Source organism: Perca fluviatilis, chromosome 6 (genome assembly GCF_010015445.1).
Source record: "Perca fluviatilis chromosome 6, GENO_Pfluv_1.0, whole genome shotgun sequence".
Classification (NCBI taxonomy): Eukaryota; Metazoa; Chordata; class Actinopteri; order Perciformes; family Percidae; genus Perca; species Perca fluviatilis.
In genome coordinates this window covers 37,217,764-37,233,533 of record NC_053117.1, presented here as the reverse complement: position 1 = coordinate 37,233,533, position 15,770 = coordinate 37,217,764, and the positions used below count along the sequence as shown (strand labels likewise).

The window sequence follows — 15,770 nt, the reverse complement described above, 5'->3', positions numbered from 1 at the left end:
GACCAGATACATTTTTCTCACTTTATTTTGGGTCTAAAATAGTCATAGGCTGAGGTTTGTTAAGTGTAATGCAGTGTAGTGTAGTGCAGTGTATATACTGAAGTATAGACACATTTTAATAATATCAAAGACTATCACTGCAGGACAATTAAATTACAATAGGCAAGCAAAGTATATGCAAGTATTAAAACCTAATTTTTTTTACTAAGAGGAATGTTTTGGTATAGATAAAAGTGTTGTTTGTTTGTAGACGGTTAAGGAACAGTAAGTTCATGATGAAATTGTGTCAGATGGCCTAAATGTGAAGCCATGAATGTGCTTAGTCATCCAGAACAAAGTAGGATAAAATCACTTAAATCTTATCTCTCACTGACATGCCACTATCCACAACTTGATCTGTCCACCGGGCCTTCAACGATGTTAAAGCGCAAGTTGTTTTCAAGCAATACTCTTTTAGTCGATCATTGCTGGGGTTGAAGTTACGACAAAATATTTCACCACATTTTCATGGGTTTTTGTAGGCTTGTATTATATGAAAAAGTACCGACTGAATGTTTCAGTAGAATGACATTCAATTATAGATCATTAGAAATAGACAGTCACACCATTCGTCAGCAACACAGCAGGGAGTTTCACACATTAGACTGAAAGCTATTAAAATCCATTATTTAGATTTTTCAAAATGTGTCTTATACTGTTCAGATAAGTTTTTCTTGCATACATCCTGGAAAATATTAGCAAAATCATAGGTACTGATACAGAGGCGAAGATTAGACGTAAGCAACTCAGTCGTGGCAATTAAAGAAGGTGTGCATGACACCAGATGCATGAAGTACCGGAGCATGATGACGCTGCAATTTATAGGCTACTTAATCATGCACAAGACAAGCCTATGTTAATGTTTGTATTTGTTTTGCATGAGCGGTCACTATAAGTCACATGGAATAGATGGTCATTTTTATGTTTAACATCCTGAACACATCCTGCTGGGGGCTGAGCAACAAGCTCATACTGCACTCAGAATATGTGCACCACAGGCTGACCATATTAACACCTAACAGTAGCAAGCAACATACAGTATGTGATTCTCTGGGTTTCATGAAGACTTCCTCCCAAAGAACAATGCGAAAAAGCAGTGACAATGAGCTGCATAACAGAAAAACTATTTCCTGTTAATGTAATTTCCTGATTTGCAAACATATCAATCTGACTGAACAGCAGAATTACAGCGTACGCCTTTGTAAGTCTACTCAAATGTGAAGGCAACATTCTGATTACATGTTTTCAAAAAGCTTATGACGCATTGCATGCAGTTGTGTTTTTGGGCCAAGCCCCTGCTACCTGAGAAGTATTTTGTTGATGCTCCTTTTAGAAATGTTTAATACTAAAACATTTAACATTTTTGTAAGAAGATTTACTGTTATGTCAGCATGTATATCAGCGTGTATGTGTGAGGCTAACACTAGAAGATCGTTGCTAACACATTTTAGAGCCCTGACAATGACTGAAAGTTTCTCTGCCCCCCAGAAGGAGGCAGTCATTCTTGCATTAGACCACAAAAACACTTCAGCTGGATGTGAAAATAGAATCAAGTGAATGGGTATAAAAAAAAATAATTTTTTTTCCCCGTCTGGTTTTTATTCTATCTGAGTTCATCAAACAAAGGGGACTTTATCTGTGCTGATGGAAACAGAAAGAAAAAAAATTAAACACTTGTATCATATATTCAAAAGTCTTGCATTGCTTTTTTTATTCACTTAGAGATTCTGTACAGCCACAGCCCTGCAATTACTCACACACACACACACACACACACACACACACACACACACACACACACACACACACACACACACACACACACACACACACACACACACACACACAACAGAACAGAATACATGAGCACACAATTACTTGAAGCAAACATTAGGGTGAAAGGTTGTCCACAGATTAAATGCATATAGCTGTACTTTGGAAATAGACCGTCTTGTATTCCATGTCATGCTATAGTTGATATGCATAGAGAAAAATCACAACTAAAACATTAAAGCTTTCATTAGGCATCCAAAATCAACATCATATGCCAATTTTAGAGATATCTTGTACATTTTCTTTTTTTTTGTGTGTGAAATGAATAAAATAAATGAGTATCTTATGTTTCAGAATGACAATAAAAAATAAAACCTGCCTTATTTTTTTATTTTTTTTTACCATTTCACAGCAAACTCTTAACAATGCTACAGAGGCAAAAGTACCAGTTTAGGGTCCTGGATGCCTTCATGATTTTATATTTTTTAAATTATATAATTATTATAATCAAGAGACCATTTAAAACATAACCCATTCATTTAAGAATCCATTAAGGTCATGCATAGAAGTTCACATATAAGTATAGGTTACACCGTGGTTTCACTTTTCCACAAACCACTCTTCATTCCGACGGAGCTCTGCGATTGGTCCGTGCCACTCATGTCCTGCTCCAGCTCGAGCACTGAAATTTTGAGGGTGCCATTTGGGGCGGCGGCCCCAGGCACGGTGGTGGTGACACTGTTCAAAGGGTAGGAGCAGCGCTTAGTGTCTCGCTCCACAGCCGCAGCCAGTTTCAAATTGTCTCTGCTGGCGCATCGTCTCTGAGTGCTGTGCATGGCCGCTCTGCTGGCCATGGAAGGCAGCAGGGGGAAGGGTTTGCGACTCCCGCTGCTGCCCCCATCACTTCCCTCTGAGGGGCTGGTCGCCACTGACTCCCCAACGCGCCTCCCGTTGGTAAGCGGGCTGGCCTGGGTCTCTGAAAGGCTGTGGTGGATGCTGCCGTTCTCACTCGTGGCCTGTTTGTGTACCACGTGCTCTGAACCAATAGGTCCTAAAGCTCCGAGGCTGCCCCCACCCCCAGCAGTCCTAAGAGCTTTGAGACGATAGTGACCCCGGCCCTCACCCCGATGGTGATACTGACTGCTTCCTTGTTTAGTTCTGCTACTCACTTTCCTTCGCTGGGGATGCACTGGGGCTGCAGAGTTAATGGTGGGCAAAACGTTGTTTGTAGGCTTGCTGGTGTTGTCAGTGCTGGTGCTGGTGTTGTTGCCCACAGGGGCACGTGAAGTGTTGTTTGGATTGTCTTGTGCCACCTGTAACAGGTTGGTGAGCTTGCAGGGCCCAGGGCCCACGCTGCTGATTCCGCTCGGCGTGGATGATGACCGAGCCGACGACGAGTTGTGAGAGTCCCCCGGTGGGTGGCAGTTGATGAAGAGTTGTGATCCCTGCTCAGAGGCCTGCACTCCGCTCCCAGTAGTGCAGGTCTGCGTGTAGGTAGACATGGGATGGGAGCGGCGATAGCCTGGGCAACACGCCAGCCATGAGGCCTGCACATCCAGACGTCGAAAGCAATGTTGCACCACCAGGAACACCCCCAGAACTGTGGCAGCCATGCCGTAGAGACAACTAAACAACAAGCTAGTTTGCCCTGTCAGCCACATTGCCATGGCTCCACAACACCACAGAACCACAAACAGGAAGTGGGTTGCCACCAGCACCAAGAACTGCGTCTTCAGCGAGTATTGGTCCTCTGGCGCCACAACAGGGTTTATAGGTCCCACTGCTGAGTCTGTGGAGAGGAGGCTGGTGCTTCCTGCCAGCGCGGGCTGGCTCTCCGTCACAGGAGAGGACAGGGTGGTTCCTGTGCATTCTTTGGCCACACGGTGCCTCAGGCGAAACACAGTGCACAGGAAATAGATCCAGGTCACCAACACCACTAGGCCTGCAGGGACAAAGAAAGACCCCAGACTGGGGCGCCAACCCAGCCAGCAGCTGCAATAGGCAGAAAAGAAGTCAGGAGGGGGTCAGTGCAAAACAAGGACACGTCTGTGTGTTTGACATATCACGGCGAATTATTCACTTCAGCACCAAACGAAACAACACAAAGTCAAGGGGCCAAATGGCTCGAGGATAAAACGAGAAGCACTTACTAAGGGCTGTTGTCTCCGTAGTTGTTGACATTGACAGCCGCAGTGATCCCACAAATGATAAGAGGAACTCCGCCAGCTATCAAATAGAACCTTGAATAACAGAGAAAAAACATATCAAATGCAAGTTCCCAGCTGCAGTTAAGAGAAATAAAGAGCAGTTCTTGTTTGTGCCACAGGATGCTGTGTGACCTTTGGCCGCTACGATGTTTTGAAAGCGTGCGCGTCTGTGTCATTTTCCTTTCTGTGTTTTTATGTCTCTCTGGCTGTCTATGATCTGAACAGAGCTATGTGATAGTTCACTCCCATAGTGGGCAGAGTGTTACAAGGGTCAGTATAGACTGCAGAAGTCTGGGATTTATTGCAGCCTGATCTCGTGCGGCTGCGTGGGCAACAAAGGGGGGGTGGCGGGAGGGTCAGAGCGAGGGTCAGCGTATGATCGCAGCTTCAGGATCACAGGGGCAGAGGGAGGAGAAATAAAAGGGAATATTTGGAAAGACAGTGGACCCCCTGAATCACCCACCTCAGATTTATGACGACCCCTCTGCCTCTGTTATGTTGGTTTCATACATTCCTTCCCCCCCCACACACTGAGTTCATATAGGCTTATAGCTTTTTTTGATGTTCCTCCAAGGTTTCCCTCAAAAACAGAAAGGCTTTGGTTGTGGGCACAATGAATGAGCCACTTTGATACACAGTTTGGGTGGCCATGCAACAAGAACTCCCACGTCCTGCCTAAAACATAAACCGTATGGACCTTTTTCACAGCAGACATTTTGACTTGTCATATTAGGAAAAGCACAGCTGAAATTGATAACCTTAACAATGGCTCAATTCAATCAAGTGTCCCAGTAAGCTATTTCGGTGAGTCAGCATGCACAATACCAGGGCCTCTCCTAAGTGGAATGCAGCCATCACTAATGGTTTTGAATACACCTGTGCTTTTCCTACTATGACATGTCAACATGTCTGCCTATTGACAGTGAACAACAATTTCATTTATTTTACTTCATTATCTGCTGTGTTTATGTGTATCTGTGTTAGAGAGCTGGATAAGTTTGATGGATAAGTAAGATTGATCTTTTTTTTTTATTCCATTACATTTTTACTTGCCTCTGTACAGCACTTAACATGTATTTATTTACTTTGCTGTTTGTAATGTTTTAGCATGTTTTTTTTAGCTTCTGGTTTAGTGTCACAGGTGTACCTTTTCACTTGTTGTTCGGAGTGAAAAGGTACAAGGTTGTTTTTTTTTTAGATTATTTTTTGGGGCTTTTCCCTTTATTTCTGAAAGTGGATAGATATGAAAGAGGGAGAGAGATGGGGGATGATACGCAGCAAAGGGCAGCAGGTCGGATTTGAACCCTGCGCCACTGCAGGACTCAGCCTACATGGGGCGAGCGCTCTTACTGGGTGAGCTAGAGGCTGCCCCTGTTCTGTGTTTCTTGCTGTTGTTGTGTGGTCAATATTCTATGTTTGTCATGGTCCGTGATGTGATTTGATGCCTGCTGCAGATCAAATTTCCATCCGGGATAATGAAGTTGAAAGTTGAAGTTGAATAGTACAGGAAGTGGGTGGAGGTGAGTTGCATGCCTCTTGCATGCTCACTGACCTGAGCATAGGTCGCTGAGTAGGTGGCGCGGGAGGCTCCCCCTCCGGCTGCCGTGGTATTCTCCACACACACTCTTTGTAGATGACCCTGGCGCTGACTCCAATCCACAGCAGGGTCGACAGCGAGGAGTAGTGCAGGGCGATGCCCACCTGTCACGTGTTACAGTCAGGTAAGACACTGGTTCCCAACCTTTTTCGGCCCGAGGTACCCCCACACCCTGTCAGATCAACTCACGTACCCCTTCATCAATTCCCAATGTATGTTCCAAATGAATACCACTATGCATTATATGAAAGTAGATATACAGTAGTCTTTTTCATAATTCTTGAACGGTCAATATTTAGATGTTTCAACCATTTATCCATTACTTTTAGCAGTGGTGGAACTAAGTACAAATGTTGAGGTACTTTACTTGAGGCTTTTCTTTTCATGCCACTTTCTACTTCTACTTCGCTACATTTCAGAGAGAAATATTGTACTTTTTACTCCACTACATGAATCTGACAGCTTTAGTTACTAGTTACTTAACAGATTAAGATTTGGGCACACAAAACACATGTAGTTTATGAAATAAACTATAAAGTGAGACCACAATATATAGGCCTACAAGTAAAGCTGAAATGATTAGCCAATTAAACACTTATTGGGATGACAGAACTAATGTGAGGATTTTTCTGCATTGAGTACTTTTACTTTAAATACATTTAAGTACATTTTCCTGATGATACTTACATACTTTTACCTTAGTAACACTTTCAATGCAGGACTTTTACTTGTAACAGAGTTTTTTTTTTTTACTGTGTGGCCATTACTACTTTCTCTGTATACTTCTTCCACCACTGACTTTTTGATAATTATTTAAATTGATTAGCCAGTAGGCCTACTTTTAGCTAACTTTTAGCCATTACTTTTAGATAGTTATTTCTACCTATTATTCATTATTTTTAGCTAACTACCTGTTTAAAGCTATAGTGCATAGTTTCTGTCTCCCCCATGAGGAATTCTAAGTAATGACAACAAAACTGTCAGCGGTTGCTAGTAGCCAAGGAGGACACGGAGGATTAAAAAAACATGACGGACTCTTCAGAAGAGGTCATTATCTTCACTTGAGTTTCTGCGCAGGAAAGTCGCCAGACGCCACAATCTTCTGAACATAGTCATACTGAGAAATCCAGAGAGAGTTGTGTGGAGCTGAGAGTCTTAATTAGCTTTGTAGCAACTCATTTGGCAATGTAAGGGACATTTATTAATATCAAAAAGTTACACACTAGAGCTTTAAACTTCTGCGCTCACTTTCTAACTAGTTTTCAAGCACTCCTACATAACTGCAACATGTACTGTGCCGGTGTTACAGCTGATTTATCATTTTAATCAAATCATAATTTCAGTTTCCAAAGACTTGGGAATCTCTGAGGTAAGACATCTTACACACGCCGCTAATCAAAAATGAGGAGACTGTGTAAATTCACTACTTACTGCTTGACAAACCACTGGGTAGCTGGTCAGGCTTATGCCTCCTGCGTAGATGGCTGTCGTCATGGCGATGTGGAAACAGGTATTCAGTAACGTGTGCCAGCTTTTTCTCGATATGTGAATAGAACTGTTGAGGCGCAGGGGAAAAAAATCAAAAAAAAATCAAGATACGTTGCCAAATAACAAATATCAGCGTGAAGACTGTTTCTGCGCACACACACACACACACACACACACACACACACACACACACACACACACACTGTAGTACCTGTGGTGTAGTATGTGTGTGATGATGATGGTGAAGAGGCAGAGGAGCAGCGCTGCAGTACAGGCATAGACCACAGGGTGGAGCACCCTTACAGACATGGGTGTGGAGCTGGGGAAGTCAGGCACCTCCTAGACAGAAATCACACACGGGTCAAATAGAGCTGCACAGATTAATTGATTCATCGATTAGTTGTCAGCTTTTAAATTAATCGCCAACTATTTTGATAGTAGATTAACCGGTTTGAGATTTGCACAATTATGACACAAGGGAAAAACACCTAATCACTGGCAAAAAAACAAGGCTGAAGTGAACAAGCCTGAACTGTCAAACTTTTCACCATAAATGTACAGTAATATACTGGCAGCATCTTCGTCAGTAAACTACTGTTTATTTAGTGGTTCTCAACCTTTTTTGGGCCAGCACCCCCCTATCCATAATCCAGATCCCTTACCCCCCCCTATCAAATAAGATGTAGGCTGAATATTAATGATTAGGCCCTAACATTATTGTTATGATGATGATTATTACTGTTGTTACTATTACAATACAAATACAAAAAAAAATTATATAATTGAATGAAAAATGTTCAACGGCTATGTTCATAGACTTGTTTGATGTAGACTTTAAAGACTTCTGTCATTAAGTGTCATTCGGTTTTTGTCATGACAAGTTGACATTGTTTGGGTTGTCTTAATTATGACAAGTTGACATTAATCAAAGTGACAGTTGTTTAATGTCAAGTTGTCATTACAAAGACATCCCAAACCAATTTAATGTCAACTTGTCATTAAAAAGACAACTTCTGGTAATGTCACTTTGATTAATGTCATAATCAAGACAACCAAAACAATGTCAACTTGTCATGACAAAAACCCGAATGACACTCAATGACAGAAGTCATAAACGTTTATGACTTGTTTATAACATTTTGTCATATAATAGTTATGACAGTGTCATGTCACGATTATGTTGATACCTTCAAGTAAAGTGTTACCTCATAGGGTAGTGAATGGTTGGTGTAAACTCGAATTAAAACAAAAGCCCCCCAAGTGCACCTCAACGCCCCCCTTTCCAAAATATTGCTTCCAGCGCCCCCTGTCATCCTCTGAACGCCCCCTGGGGGGCTGTACTGCCCCCGTTGAGAAGCACTGATTTACAGTAAGCATACTATTTTTACATTTTAAGGTATTTTACTGTAAATAGACATACAGTTTCTTACCGTATTATTTGAATTTACAGTAATATACTGGCTGCAGTGTAATTCCCGCCATTTCCCTTTGGTATTAACAGTAAATACCTGTAATCTGTAACATTTGCAGATAGTGCTGTAATATTATTATTATTTTCTCCCAGAATGCATTGCCATTTGCAGTATGTATCCTGTATAACAATAAAACAGTAAGATACTGTGAGATTTTAGTTGTAAATTTACAACAAAGGTTTACAGTGTGAGTGTAGTTCGTAGGGGACCTGGAACGAGCTTGATGACAACTTTTAATTGTCGCATTCTGTCTCCATCTTAAAGAGAAGTCTGAAGGAAAAATTGCTTATAACATCTGAATGTTGAATATTCTGGAAGTGCTGGGATGGTCTGTATGTTTGTGGTATTTGTCTGTGTTGAGTCTATTGTGAATGGAGTTTTTAGTGTCTGTATTTTCTCTTTTGTATGTTAATTGTTATCGGGCCCCCTCTGAAAAGCTTTTAGTAGCTTATATAGTTTTAATGGTACAATGATACTGTGTGAGTAAATAAATAAAATAAATAATAAAATAAATAGATTCTCTGGTTCCAGCTTCTTAAACGGGCTTTGGGAAACACTGATTGACATTTTTTTTTGAAACCATTTTCTGACATTTTATAGATCACACAACTAATTGAGAAAATAATCGACAGATTAATCGACAACAAAAAGTTGCAGCCCTAAAGTCAAATTTAAAGTCTAAGGTAAGACATCAATTACCATTTAAAGAACATTTCCAAGGCTAGGCTGTTTTTCTCACGCAGAGAAACTAATGCATATGCAAATGAAAGTGTGATTCAACCTTGTCAATCCTGAATGAACGATGAACGAAATCCTCAAGGCGACCCTACCTGCAGCACAGCGTAGTTGCTAAGCAGAGAGCAGCGCATCGTGGAGGTTCTGCTGTCACTGTGGACCAGCTGACAGCCCTCCTGGCTCCAGCTCCCCTGTTTCTCCAGAGCCTTCAGGCTCCACTGGGCTGCCACAGCGTCAGTACCAGGGGACAAGTGGCGCACAGACACCCAGATGGGCTCAGAGTGGTTCCACATGCTGCAGCCATCTGCGCCAGAAACATAAGTTTGTCAGTTTGTGATGCCCATTCTACGTTCCTTCAGCTTGTCTCATGTTATTTTATAATTTTGTGTTGGGTAGCACCTAAGCCGAATGAATGCAAAATCAATGTGTGCACCCCTATTCCTCACCTAGGCCAACAAAGATGACAGGCGTGTTGACGCTTCGTCTGCGAGAGTGATCCCCCGTGTTGCTTGAGTTCCCGGACAGAGGGAAAAAGCTGCCGGTTCTGAAGGCTACAAACTGGAGCTTACAGTCTGCGGGAGCATCAGGAGGAAACAGAGTAGCTGGGAGAGTCACAGAGGCCAGGGCTACTGAATTCTGGAGGGGAAAAAAAAAAAAGACTAATGAATCCACCAGAAGTTACACCTTGATAAATGTGAATGCAGATACAATCGGTTACTGATGGCACAGTGTGTAGCAGTGGTGTAAGAAGTATTCAGATCCTTTACTTAAAGTGCTCATATTATGCTTTTTGGCTTTTTCCCTTTCCTTTATTGTGTTATATAGCTTTTTTGTGCAGGTTATAGGTTTACAAAGTGAAAAAGCCAAAAGTCCACCCCAAAGGGACTTACCATCTCCAACAGAAAACACTGTTCACAAACTGCTCCAAACAGCTCTACTGTAGTCCAGCCTTTAGCGTGGCACGCCCTCATACTCTGCTTCTGACTGGCTAGTAGTCCTTACCTAGGTACTGAGCATGTGCAACTCCCAACAAAGATGGAACAGAAGTGCGATGCCTCACTCTGTAGCTAAAACAGAGAGCTCAACACACAGGGTGAAAAGAGGAGCTGCAGCAGTGTGAGGCACAACAAAAATATGGTGTTTTTTTTTTTTTTATTAAACCATGTAAACATATTCTGATATAACCTCTTAATATAATTGTGAACCTGAAAATGAGCATAATATGAGCACTTTAAGTAAAAGTACTAAGAGCACACTGTAAAAATACTTTGTAACAAGTAAAAGTCCTGCATTGAAATTGTTAATTAAGTAAAAGTATGTAAGTATCATCAGGAAAAAGTACTCAATGCAGAAACATCCTCCCATTTTAGGAACTGGAAACGATCAAAACAGTTTCTGCCAGTCTATTAAGTGTTAGATTGTCTATTCCTTTCAGCTGGACTTGTAGGCCTGTACATTGTTGGGTGGTATATTTATAATAAAAATCATATTTCGTAAACTACATGTGTCTTGTGTGCACAAATCTTAATTTGTAAAGAAATGAGTAACTAAAGCGGTCAGATGAATGTAGTGGAGTAAAAAGTACAATATTTCTCTCTGAAATGTAGCAGAGTAGAAGTAGAAAGTGACATGAAAAGAAAAGACTCAAGTACCTCAAATTTGTACTTAAGTACAGTACTTGAGTAAATGTACTGAGTTACATTCCACCACTTGTGTGTAGTAACAGTAGCTACCAGAAGGGCTGCTCGCGCCTCACCTTTAGGGGGAAATTGTTGAGGGAGGTGTTGTGGGCGCCAGTGCTGCAGCGAAATCGAAGCTGCTGCTCGTGAGCGGACTCTGACGTTTCCATTCCCCGGCTGCCCGTCGAGACGTCGCGCCGCTGATACGCCGTGCACGTGATGCCAGTGAAGTGGGCTGGTCGAATGAAGTGGGCCTCCATCACAATGTTCCTAGACCCCTGCACGTATCAAAATCAAATATATAAACGGTATTTTAGATTGATTTGTTCATAAGATTGTGCCCGTGTTTTGTCATTTATTTTTCTTGTTCTTTGGTGCTCCAGATAAGGTGTAACAGTACAAGAAATTATAAGAAATTGATAGGATTTAAATTTTGCTTTTCATATTTTCTGGACATCCCATTGTTTTGTCGTGTTACGTAGGCAAAACCATTGTGAAAATATAACTTAAAATATGCACCTTTACAACTTAGTTGCAAATGTACACACAACTCCAAATGTATAATGTATTAATGTATTCGGTGAGATTCTCCAGAAGCTCTCAAGAAGGCCAGAAAACACAAAGTTTTGAGATTTTGTGCCATTTTGCTTCCATACTATATCTTCTTCTAGACTAGTGAAGAAGAAAAAAACATATGGGTGGGGCAGGGGTGGCACTTTGCTGCCTGTTCTGCCACACTCCCTTTCCATTTGTAAATAAATATATACTTTAAACACAAATTGTATGGCAACTGTGTACTTTGTTGAAATGTTGAGGCCAGTTTAGAAGTAGAAACATAGTGAACGCACTTTAGAGCACTTGTTGCTGTAAGAAATAAATTGTGTATTGCACTTTATTTCTGTTCTGTTTCCTATTATCTGAAAACTGTGTACATCAAGGTTTTCTTTGTTAAAGTTTGAGGCAAGTTTATTGTAAGTGTTTTGCACTTTATTTTTATACGCTTCTGTGAAAAAAAATCTTCTCAGCCCTTGTCACATGACCAATTATTGTTTCCATGATGACTATCCAAATTATTTTTTAAGAGCCTATAGAAAATGTGTATTGTATTTGGATACACAATTTGTTGAAAATAAAAATAATTGATAGTAATAATGAGTGTGATGTGTTTTAAAATTGCAAAATTACATTGTGTTGTTCTATCTTATCCAATATTTTCTATATTTCTAAGCCCCTGCCAACACACACATTCAGTTTTTTTTTACTACACTTTGTTGATTTGCATTTGTCGATTTCCCTAAGGGTATACAATAGGATATAACTAAAAAGACATATCTAAAAGTCGCTTGGTAAAATAACCTTTGACTCTAGTATGTCAACAACATGAAACAATACTTTTGAACCTGGCTTTATCCAATGTTCCCATTTGTGTTCTGGAAATGTATAAATTAACATATTTAATCAGATAATGCACCATTTGCATATGTAAATATAAAAAAATTCAGAACACATGTAATACAAAAAAATATTTTCTTAACGTAAGTAATCAACTGGGGAAGTTTCATTAAAATATCTGTTAGTTAAAATATTTTCCCTATTCACCTGTAGGGTATTGCCTTAAAAAAGCTTATGACGGCATAAAATAAGATCAGGGGCACGTTCAATCTCAAAACGGTGTGCATCGTCTTGCGACGGTTTCCTGGTTGAACGACATGTTTCCCTGGAACGGTGTGAAACCGTGTGCAACGGCTTTGAGATGTGTTTTCTCCCGTTTGGTGGGTGTGTCTCGCGTTTATTGGCTGTGTCACAGGTGATACCCAATCAGATGTGTCTGTAAACTCTTGCACTTGCGCAAACAACAGGGTGTATAACGCAACCCCTGTTTCCGTTTAAAAAAAAAACTTGCTGTTACGTTCCACTTCCGGATGCCAGATGCATGTCTTTTTGCCGATGTCCGTTTACTTCTGCTTTTTTTGTGTTGGCATTTTAAATTCTGGTGGCTTAGTGAGGACTATGGTTAACTGTTCCTCAGATCTCTGCAGGGTAAATCCAGACAGCTAGCTAGACTATCTGTCCAATCTGAGTTTTCTCTCGCGCAACTATTTTACAGCGGAGCTTAGCACCGCCCATGACGATTGTGATTGACTTAAAGAAATGCCATTACGCCAGAGCACATTTTCCTCCCATCCCAGAATGCTGTGTGGACTAGCCAGACCATCCTCCGCTCCGCAGCGTGTGGATGGTCCGGCAAAGCGAGACTAGTTGGGGCTGAATGTGGCCCAGCTTAGGTTGATAGTCCGTACCATGGAGAAGTCCTGAGCACGGCCATGCAGCTGAGGCCAGGCCAAAGTCTCCAGAGAGTAGACGATGGAGCCGCAGGCTCTCTTCTCTCTCTGGGCCAGAGCGAGGATCTGGTGGTCCACCTGCATCAGGTTACTGCCCATCTCGACCAACACCTCTGACAGCTGGAACAAACACACACACAGGAAAAGGACAATAACGTCTGTGATCGCCAATGGTTTACCGAATCGATATCGATTCCGATTTACAATGTCCCGATTCGATTACATTTTCTGATTCCATGTCAATTTGGTCAGGGGAATTTTCAGTTAGAATACCAACTTTGCTTGGATATAAAAAAGATTCTATGAAAACTTCTGCTGTAAATTGTACAAGCAAGAAGCAACCCTCAAATATTTTGTATAATTCACCAGGTTAATGTTGACCTTAAGATCTGACCCCAGAAGTTTGTTTAAGTACATTTTACTTAACAGGACTAACATGACAGTTATTGAAAAGGCATATATTAAAAGATCAATTTGCAGAATTTTATTAATCGATATCAAATCACTCAAACAAAGATCAATTTTAACTGGAGAATCGATTATTTTAACCCAGCTCTTATACCTGTACGATACATAGCATACTTTTTTTTAAAGATAATTTTGTGTGCATTTTAGGCCTTTATACTGTATTTATAAAGGACAGCTGAAGATGTGAAGGGGGAGAGAGAGGGGGAATGGGAAAAGGACTGAGCCTTTGCACATGGGACGCACACAGGTGAGCCATCCAGGCGCCCTCATAGCATACATTTTAGTAGGTCATTAAATCTTTCTCACCTCTCGCAGCTCTCTGACATAATCCATAAACTTCTCCATCATTTGCGCCACATACAGCACATCCACTGAGTCGGTGAAGCCTGCAGCCTCCAGGGTGTATGTGCGCACCTGATGTGCCACAGTGACAGCATTGGATGCATTGATGGGCCTCTGTGAAACACAAATAGGACAAGGTGTGATGTCATGAAACCAGGGGCGGAGCCAGGCGTTGTACAGGAAATGCTCCCTTGGGAAGGCTTGTTTCTAGGGATGTAACGATACACTCAACGCACGATTCAAATCACAATTTTAAGTTCATGATACGATTTTCTGATGATTTTCTTTAATAGAATGAGCTGCAGACAAATGACTGAATAAAGATTCCTTACAACAGATGTGTCCTCTTATCAAAGGTGCACACACACACACACACACACACACACACACACACACACACACACACACACACACACACACACACACACACACACACACACACACACACACACACACACACACACACAGAGTGTCATTTGTGATTTCATCCATATATATAGCCCCCTTCTTTCCAAACAATATATTCACCTCTCAGCTCTTTAGGGTCATGCTTGTTTGTTCTATGCAATGGATATGGCTGGTAATTATACAAAGTATTTATACTTTCAGCCTTTTTAGTCAATTTATTTGAACTTCCACTTTTGACAGTGTTACAGTTTAGCTTCCAGCTTTTCTAGCAATGTATTTCAGCTCTTAGCTTTTTAAGGTAATGCAGTTCAGCTTCCAGCTGACAATTTTACATTTCAACTTCCAAGTTTTTCAGCAGTGCAATGCATTTCAGATTTTTCAAAGAATTAGTTTCCTGTTTCTGCATTTTCATCAATGTTTCTCACAGCCTTTTTAAGTCTTCCATACTTATTCATAATTTCACTTACAAAATAAATTCAGACCTCACAATGTTCTACATCGTTTGGCAATTCAGTTTAGCATCAGCTTTTCAACAAACCTTTAAATATTCCACATCTTTTATACATTAGTATGAAATTCATGTTAATTAAAACCATTCATACTTTTCCAACTATCCTCACTACTTCACCTTCTTCTTACCCATTTACACTGTTAATCCAGTTTAGCTTTAGCAATTTAGCTATTCAGCATCCGCACGCATTTTCTGCAGGAAATGCATTTTCTAGTTATCTATAAGTATCTACAGTATGTTTGGTCACTAGTCCAAAGAAACCCAATAGAGAGGATATATTGAGAGACAGATGATTCCCAGGGAAGGCATTTTCCCGGTTTGTGAACCACAGCAGTCCATTACTTTAAAGGTCCCATGGCATGAAAATTTCACTTTATGAGGTTTTTTAACATTAATATGTGTTCCCCCAGCCTGCCCCAGTGGCTAGAAATGGCAATATGTGTAAACTGAGCCCTGGGTATCCTGCTCTGCCTTTGAGAAAATGAAAGCTCAGATGGGCCAATCTGGAAACTTCTCCTTATGAGGTCATAAGGAGCAAGGTTACCTCCCCTTTCTCTGCTTTGCCCGCCCAGAGAATTTGGCCCACCCATGAGAGAGAGACATCATGACTTTCAAACGAGCAAAGTGGCAGTTGGTCAAGGCCACACCCCCACCATCCACCTTGCCCCCCTCTCTCCTCCTCAATAGCTACAGACACAGAAATGGCACA

The 15,770-nt window shown here is 41.2% G+C and overlaps 1 protein-coding gene across 1 annotated transcript in view; it reads right to left on the bottom strand.

Moving 5' to 3' along the window:
- Nucleotides 1–1,718: 1,718 nt before the first annotated feature.
- Nucleotides 1,719–15,770, bottom strand: part of adgra2 (adhesion G protein-coupled receptor A2) — a 71,572-nt gene continuing 57,520 nt past the window's right edge. The window contains exons 10-19 of the mRNA XM_039804177.1: nucleotides 14,107–14,256; nucleotides 13,291–13,452; nucleotides 11,068–11,268; nucleotides 9,758–9,947; nucleotides 9,407–9,615; nucleotides 7,316–7,443; nucleotides 7,048–7,171; nucleotides 5,572–5,720; nucleotides 3,963–4,052; nucleotides 1,719–3,804 (exon numbers count right to left, since the gene is read on the bottom strand). Of these exons, the coding sequence (XP_039660111.1) occupies nucleotides 2,400–3,804; nucleotides 3,963–4,052; nucleotides 5,572–5,720; nucleotides 7,048–7,171; nucleotides 7,316–7,443; nucleotides 9,407–9,615; nucleotides 9,758–9,947; nucleotides 11,068–11,268; nucleotides 13,291–13,452; nucleotides 14,107–14,256 (2,808 nt within the window). The 3' untranslated portion in view covers nucleotides 1,719–2,399. The remainder of the gene's footprint in view (nucleotides 3,805–3,962; nucleotides 4,053–5,571; nucleotides 5,721–7,047; nucleotides 7,172–7,315; nucleotides 7,444–9,406; nucleotides 9,616–9,757; nucleotides 9,948–11,067; nucleotides 11,269–13,290; nucleotides 13,453–14,106; nucleotides 14,257–15,770) is intronic.